Source organism: Vigna unguiculata, chromosome 5 (genome assembly GCF_037176805.1).
Source record: "Vigna unguiculata cultivar grain cowpea cultivar isolate G323 ecotype 2 chromosome 5, ASM3717680v1, whole genome shotgun sequence".
Taxonomy (NCBI): domain Eukaryota; kingdom Viridiplantae; phylum Streptophyta; class Magnoliopsida; order Fabales; family Fabaceae; genus Vigna; species Vigna unguiculata.
The window spans coordinates 43,466,327-43,474,611 of record NC_140796.1 but is presented as its reverse complement, the minus strand read 5'-3'; the positions used below and the strand labels follow the sequence as shown (position 1 = coordinate 43,474,611).

The following is an 8,285-nucleotide window of genomic DNA, read 5'->3' as shown; positions in this document are numbered from 1 at the left end:
AAAAAAAACAATTTTAATTACTGTTGAACTCAAATATTTCACTTAACGTTAAAGAAAAATCTAAAAACTAATTGAAAAAAAATTAATATTATCATTTTTTATGATAAAATAATCACTACAAATATCGACAAGAGAATAATCACGAACAAAAATAATTCTCACCCAAAAAAAAATGTCTCCATAACATTGAGATTGACAGAGAAAACTCTAACTAATATCAAACGTTTAAAAAAAATATTTTAACAATTTAGATCATAAAATAATTTCTATTAAGTAACATCAATAAAAGAACTTTAGTTGCCATTGATAAATAAAAAGTCATCCAATTTGTTTATAGTCAAGCCGACATGTTTACAATCAAAATCAAATTTAAAAAAATATACAAAAAAAAAATATGAATGTGACAATATGAAGAATTCAAATCCTTATATTTTAAGTAGATTTTGCAATTGTCTAATTTTAAACAATCCAAATACTTAAAATCATATAATTTCAATTTCTTTTTAAATTTCTTAACCAGGCAACGTAACTTATTATCAGACATTTCAAATTCTCTAAAATTATCATCTTAAAATTCTTTACCCAAAACACAGTACTAATATAATTACCATAGCTAAATGATTGATTAATGAGTATGTTAAAAGCTCCTATAATATTTTAATAAATATTAAAATTTGAAATGCACTCCTTAATATATGTCGAAATCTTAAACGGTACAAAAGGAACTACCAAACTTCTCAATAATTTAAATTATTATTAAGTGTGATTAAGTTTAATTCATTCTCCTAATACTAATAAGAGACAATTAAGATAAAGATTGATCCTATTTATATATTCTAAATTAACATTATCTCGACACAACGTTCAACATTGTCCATTTGCATCCACATGTTTTCTCGGAAAGAATGACTAAACATAATTGAGAACATCTTTGAGAAGAAAGACCAAAAGCAATGCTATTAGGTACATGAAGTATGCAGCAAAGGATGTCCAAAGAGGAAAAGTGGGGCGAAAAGTAGCAGCGAGGCCCATTACTGCACAAACTATTGCCACAACAAGAACATCAGCTGAGAATTGCCAAGTGATCTCACGAATGTATATGAGAACAGAGATCACCACAAAGCCAAGAATGTTGTTCATGAACACTGCTCCATAAATCTGCATGCATTCACCCAAAATCTTCATATCACTTATATATCATGTACAACATCCTATATATATTTTGAGAATAAATGTCGCAAACTCTTGTACTTATCCAATTGATGAAATTAATACATCTTTGAAAAATTTCACATTATCACCTAGGATTAGTGGCGAAGCTTTGAAGGATTTTAGGAGGGTTTGACAACTTTTTTCAATACATGTAAATTAATATATAAATAAAAATATTTCTTTTAAATTTTAGTATATTTTATGTATTTGGTACCTCCAAAACTTTTGTACATTTATCTTAGACACCTTAAAAATATTTTTTGAAAATTCGTAACTGCTTAGGATAAGTAACAGAGTGGGTGATAATAGTTATAAAATGAACTTATATGGTCTATCGTGTTTAAACATCCTAGTCAAAAAAATTTAAACTTGTATTTGACTTTTCTTATACAATTGTAGTAGAGTAAGTATAGTGTTGTGAAGTTTGGGTTAAATTCTTAGTTTAGACAACATGGATAAACTAGGGATCAAAGGACATGGTAGAGTTTTCTATGTGTTACTACAAATTTTACATAATATTATTTTTTAGTTGTCGCTAGACATCATCGGTTGTAGTTTTTTCTTGGCTTTGAAGTTTTCATATATTCTTGTGTTGATTGTTTTTATCCTATTGATCAATGAGCCGGACTATTGATCAATGAGCCGGGTGTTTCTCCTTAGTAAAGACGGTGATTTTTTTCATGACGTTTTTTCCATCACTATCTAATAGTATTGTATTTGTGCACCATAGTAGCATGGTGAAGAAGTTTAAACCAGCACAAGAAGATGAAAACTAACCTCGTATATTGTCTGAGAAGTATTGCTGCTCTTCTTATGGCTAGCTTCTTTGATTGCTGAGGTTGCTTCTCTAAAATTTGTGGCCAGGGGGACTAAAATGAATGAGATGAAAAATGATGAAATTCCTGCTTCTTCAGAGAAACTTTGAACACTTGCAATTAAGGGTTCTGCAAGAAGAGCCAGCATAGTAACTCCCAACACCACATATCCTATAGCTGTCAACCATGCAGAAGCCCCATGGGTTTGATTCTCTTCCATTACCTTTTCAACATCTTCCCAAGTCTAGTACAAAGAGAGATCATGTGTAAATATATGTTCTTGATCAAGTGTTTGGCCTAAAAGAAAGAACAAAAATTGAAAGTGGTAAATTTTTAGCAACATAATATGGAATACTTGATGATTTCCCTGAGATGAAGATTTTGAATTAGCAGCTTGGCTTGAATTTGAGATCATCCATTTTGCAAAACCTTCTACAAACTCAGTCTCACTAATTTCATCATCTTGGTTAACATCAAGATCTTGAGCAAGTTTTGTAACTGCCTCCTCAGCATCTACAAACTTGTTAAAGTGGATGTCCTTCACTACTCTTTCCAGTTCAGATCTTGAAACGTGGTTATCCCTGTTTACATCAATTTCCTCAAACAGCCTGTTTCCACAGAACAACCAAAATCAGTCAAAACAACATATACCATTTTGTTGTGTCATTTAGTACACAACCAAATCTCATTAGCTTTCGATTTGAACATCTAATATCTATGATTATGATATTTGATTCTTGTCGCATTGCTCAAGTCTCTGAACATCTAATCAAACAATTTCTTCGTAAATGATTGGTGTAATTCTAATTAAAGATGATTAGTACAATTTTCTTAAGAAAGATCAATATGTGTGGACCTTCTGATTGCAGTTTTGTCAGGTGTACCATCATCATTTTGGAGCCTGCCAACCATATCATTCTGAGCATGCTTTAAGACTTCAGATATAAGATGTCCCTTCAATTCACGTTCCTTTCTCACATGTTCAATCCATGGCTTGATAAAACTCTGTTCAGAAAACAACAGAAAGAATAATAAAGTTCTCAGCTAAGAGAGAAAGAAAAGTATAGTTTCTCAACTAAGATAAAATAAGAGAGATAAAAGCAGAAAATGCTGTTGTATGAATAACACTTGTTTATTAAATATCTTGCATTAGACTCTATACCTGATACATTTTGTTCATAGATTCTTTTGGAAGGTATTGTCTATCCAAGGCATGCTTTGTTTGGTTAATGTATTCTGTTAAACCAGTGACAAACTCTTCCTTGGTTATAATTTGGTCACCGTTTCTGTCAAAAACTTTTAACAAGTCTGCTATCTGTTCTTCTTTGATGTTTGTGTCAGTCAATTTGTTCCCAAAGAACAGTTCTTTAACTTCAGAAGCTAACAAGTCCTTGCCCCCATGCTGGCTAATTTCATGGTACAACCTGCTTGGCAAGTACCATTTGTAATGTACACAGTGACTGTTCAGAAAACTAAGCAAGTAACTGTTTAATCTGTTGAGAAATGTTTCATGAAGTCTCACTCACCCACTTATTGCAGCCACATTCGGAGTTCCATCCTCAGCCAGAATCTTCTGCAGAGTTTGTTTCTCAACATGATGAAAAATTCTTAATATTAAGTCATCATGCTTAATATACTCCAGTCTAGTTTTCTCAATCTGAGGTTTAAAGACCTGAAGATTTGGCATTGGAAAAAAAAAAAAAATCAAACCAGAGAAACCTTAATGTCTACAAATTACTGTGTAATTGATGGTGGTTTGCTCACCCTTTCTTCCACTTCCAAATTGTGTGTAAATTGTTAACACAGTACAATGTTATTTTAAGGATCAACTTGGTTACTAAAAACAAATAGGAATTGTTGGATGAATGAAAAACCTGGTAAATGAAGTATGAGATAAGAAAAGTGACAGCTACTATAAGAGCAATCATCAAGGTCACATTGGTTGCTGCGGAAGAGAAGTGGAACAGATGGGGAATCTGCATTATGACAAGTGGTGTAACTGAGAAAACCATGATTATTGCCATCTGTCTAGTATCTACATCCATAGTGATACCATAACCTATGTATTCATCAAAAGGAGACAATAAACGAAGGGAATGAGCTTCAAATTACACATCAAATCAATCAAATATAAGAGTTACTTATGAAAAGCATGAAACTTAAAGCGTATTTTTACATGGGTAAATTTGCCTATATATTACTAAAATAGGTAATTAAAAAAATATTATTGGTCATGAGGTTGTCATGTGGACTCATAGACTACTTTAAAAGCAAACTTCTGAGGATTCCACACATCTGAAAAAGTAAGTCGGAAATCCTAAGAACTTTTGTATAAATCGAAGTTGTCATGAAAACGACTTATGTTATGGAGTCCACATGACTTAGCCTATGACTTGCAATTTTTTTTAAAATGGGGCCTTCTCCCTGCACCTCCAACAATTCTTCTGTACCTCCAAAATTGACCGTTATACCCTTTTTTAACATACGAGTGAGAGTGGGTGAAAGTGGGTATACTGCATCGCCAACGTCCCTGCACCCCAAAACGTTACTATTACTATTTCTTCTTCTCCCGTTTCTTCTCCATCCTATTCTGCTTTCATTTAAAATTTTGCTCAGTTTCATTTTCTGTGGTCCGTGGTCCCTGAGAACTTTAATATTTTTTTTCTTCTGTTTGTGATTTGAAACAGAATTTGTTTTCCGTTTCATAAACTATATCACGAAATCTTTTATGAAACGGATTGTGGCATGCGTTTCAAACTTTTACCAAACGGATTACAAAAGTTGTGCCGCGAAAAAAGTCAAAATGTATGGGAAACGGAATATAGATTCCGTTTCATAACATTGTGAAACGGATTCTGTAATCCGTTTCACAAAAAAAATTGCAATTTTTTTTAAACGGAATACAAATTCCGTTTCATAACATTGTGAAACGGATTCTGTAATCCGTTTCATAAAAAAAATTGCAATTTTTTTTGAAACGGAATCTGTATTCCGTTTCCCATAAACTTTGCTTTTCCCCATTCATAACAAAATTACACCCCACCCCATTACTTTTAAAACTTACTCTGTGGTAAATATATATATATGACTCATGTTCGTAGCTGGTTGTGGGGATGCTGTAAGTCACCTTTCTTAATTTAATAATATAGTTTCTTACAATGACATTTGTTTTTGGTGTTTTAATTCAATGAAGGCATAAGCCTAATGCTGGTTTCTAAATTTGCCATGCTAGACTCAGACTCGGAAGAAATGTTTGTTGGATTTACTCCTTAAAATTAGTGACGGACCACTTTAAAGTTAATCATATATAGACACACATGCAACAAAAAGATTTCAGATAAATGGGACTAAAATGGATTTCACGAAAACCGATTTCACGAAAAACCAACAAAAAATAGCCAAAACGGATTCTCAAATCCGTTTCAGCATCCTCCCACACGGATTCCATAATCCGTTTCTGAAAAAATAAAAAAAAAAAACGAAACGGAATGTACATTCCGTTTCATGCACCCTCCACGGATTCCATAATCCGTTTCTGTTAAACAAAAAAGTTGATTATATTCGTAGCATGTTTCACAAAATAAAAAATATATTTTTCACAGATAATTTACCTGTTATTGTAATTTCTGAGATATTGCTCATCCCAAAAGAATTTTTATTATATTTAAAAAATGTTTTTATAAAGTGTGAGTGCAGAAGAAAGGAGTGATCAGAACTGAGGGAGAAGTAATATAATATATAAAAAAAAACAAAAAAAAAACTTTAGTGTGATCACGTGGAACAAAGAGTTTCTGTTTCTATCACTAGTAGTTTGAAATAACATAAAAAGAAACATCACCTTTTGAAATTTGATTTATACATTCAGTAATGACAGATTGATATTTAAAGTGAATCATTACTATGAAAAAACAATTAAGTGAAACATTGAGAGAATGAAAATAAATTAAAGGTTATCAGTATTTTATAAATGTCAACAAATTTAATTAAAATTTTGAAACAAAAATAATATAAATAAGGTTAATTTAAGAAATTATAATTGAAGTTATGGATAACAAATCTAGACCTGCCCTCAAGCCACGGATTCCATAGTCCGTTTCTGTAAAAATCAAAAAAAATAAAAAGAAACGGAATGTGTATTCCGTTTTATCCTCCACCGAATTTCACAATCCGTTTCAACAAAAAAGAAACAGAATGTGTATTCCGTTTTATTGGGGTTTGTTTTGGGGGTGCAAAGCGTCAAGATAGTTTTGATTGGGGTGCAGGAGATTTTACTGTGTTTTCTCTTTCTTCGTTACCTTTTTACTATGGGCAAAACTGGAAATATATAAAGTTTTGGGAGTACAGGAGAAAGGGTTGGGGGTGCAGGGAGAAGCCTCCTTTTAAAATTTATCTATTTTTATAATTTGCGAGCAAATTTGGCCCACTTATATAAAAAATCCCAAAAAGCAAGAATCAACCGCAAAAAGTTTGTTTAAAAGGAAGGGAGGTTCTTTATTATGTACACATACTTATGCACAAAAATTAAAAAAATAATACTTTTACGATTAAATTTTGACAATTTTTTCATTTTTTAAGTTATTATGAAATATAAAAAAAATAAAAATATGAAAATATGAAAAATTACAGAGAAGATCGCAAATAAAATTATCAAAATTTAATTGTTAAAAAATTATTTTTCTTAAAAATAATACTATTTTTCGTTTCACACACTAATACACTATCCTCTTTTCTCGTGTAATTTTTCTCTGCCAAACATAAACATATTTTTTAATAATGATTCGAATCTTATGGAGATGAGTTTCTTTCCACCTCCATCGGTAAACAAAATGATTTGCAACTTGACGAACTTGAAAACAGTGCAAGGGCTCAAATAGAGAGAATGAATAAAAAACAGACCAGTTAGTGATTTTGTTATTCCTCTCCTTGATGAATGTGAGCCATCAAAGCTAGAATCATTTATCAACTTTTTTTTGCCAATGATAACACATGTTCCCCACACTACTGTTAGAAGTAAGATGGATGATCCAGCCAGCAAACCAACACCAGTAGAAGCAGACTCTTGTGCAATCTCCTTGTCGCTGGAAAGTCCAGTAACTGAAAAAAACAAGCGACAACCACAGAAGTAATCAACTTTCTACTGCTATCTACGAAGATACTAATGGAACACAAATATCTCATTATTACAGGTGAAGTGTTCTTATGGGTTTAAAAGGCTTCAGAAGAAGAACAAAAGAACTAAAATTGTGAGAATAAAAATCAGAGTAGAAGCATACCAACAAGAATTAAGGACTCGGGAAGTGCCCCAAGAATATCAAAGGCACTAGCACCAAAAACACCAGGGCCAAGAATCTTAAAGATTTGTTCACCTCCAGCAGCCAAATACGACTCTCCATGGAACAACAAGTACTCATAAACTAAAATGAGGAAAAGATGGCCGAGAATGTTACTGGAACAAGGCAAGAACCCGTACATTTGCTTACAGTAATGCCCTTCAGAAGAAGATTGAACCTTTTGGTCAATGAGTTGCAGATAAGACTCATGGGGTTGAACAGCAGCATCAACCCCATCAGAAAAACTAGCGCGAAGAGAACGGCACTCGACATGAAAAGCCACTAGAAATGCAAACAAAGTGAAGCATCCAACTTTTGACATGCTGAACTGAACTAGAGAACTTGTAGTTGTGGAAATGCCTCAGGAGAGGTTTGTGTCCTTTTGTGTCTGCATCGAGGCCAGTTTCTCTGCAAGATCGTTCAAGCATCACGTGGTTTATTTTTAATTCCGAAAACGATGACCATTGAAATTACTAATGAAGAAAATGTTTGTTTTTGCATGGTGCTTCATTGTTTAATAATCGATATCAGACTTGACTTTATTCCAAGATGCTACAATATATATACAAAAACAGATTCTTGTCTGGTGTGTTAATTACAATTTCTATTATCTTTTAGCAGACATTATCTCCATCGCAGGATGAGGATAACTATACCTGGGACATTTCTGTGGATGCTCTATACTAATTTGATTAATATTATTTTGAATAGTAATATTTTTCGATAATATAGGAAGAGAAAAATTTAGAACAGTGTAAGGTAAGCCAAGCCAACGAAATAATGGAGAAAGACAGTGAAAAAGAGAATTCATCATTGTGAATCTATTTATACATCGATCTGTATAATAAGTTGTTGTTTGTGTATAAAATTATTTCTAATTGATTTAAATTGTATCATTGTTATTATTAAAAACGTTCATTGTCTTTTA

General features: G+C 32.2%; 1 protein-coding gene across 1 annotated transcript; it reads right to left on the bottom strand.

The window, feature by feature from the left end:
* Positions 1 to 805: 805 nt before the first annotated feature.
* LOC114184666 (sodium/calcium exchanger NCL2-like) lies at positions 806 to 7,867 on the bottom strand. The gene is made up of 9 exons (XM_085673069.1): positions 7,301 to 7,867; positions 6,924 to 7,121; positions 3,902 to 4,086; positions 3,554 to 3,699; positions 3,190 to 3,451; positions 2,884 to 3,032; positions 2,383 to 2,635; positions 1,990 to 2,271; positions 806 to 1,158 (listed from the first exon to the last, which is right to left on the bottom strand). The coding sequence occupies exons 1-9, from the start codon at positions 7,677 to 7,679 to the stop codon at positions 910 to 912; spliced, it is 2,103 nt and encodes a 700-aa protein (XP_085529195.1). The 5' UTR covers positions 7,680 to 7,867; the 3' UTR covers positions 806 to 909.
* Between the last annotated feature and the right edge of the window lie 418 nt (positions 7,868 to 8,285).

What these genes read in the sequence shown, in the direction of transcription:
- LOC114184666 (XM_085673069.1), bottom strand. Translation starts at nt 7,679, where the DNA reads ATGTCAAAAGTTGGATGCTTCACTTTGTTTGCATTTCTAGTGGCTTTT. An exon ending in CTATGAACAAAATGTATCAG is followed by an intron (nt 3,033 to 3,189) that starts GTATAGAGTCTA and finishes TTTTCTGAACAG; the next exon opens with AGTTTTATCAAGCCATGGAT. An exon ending in CTTCTCAGACAATATACGAG is followed by an intron (nt 1,159 to 1,989) that starts GTTAGTTTTCAT and finishes GAATGCATGCAG; the next exon opens with ATTTATGGAGCAGTGTTCAT.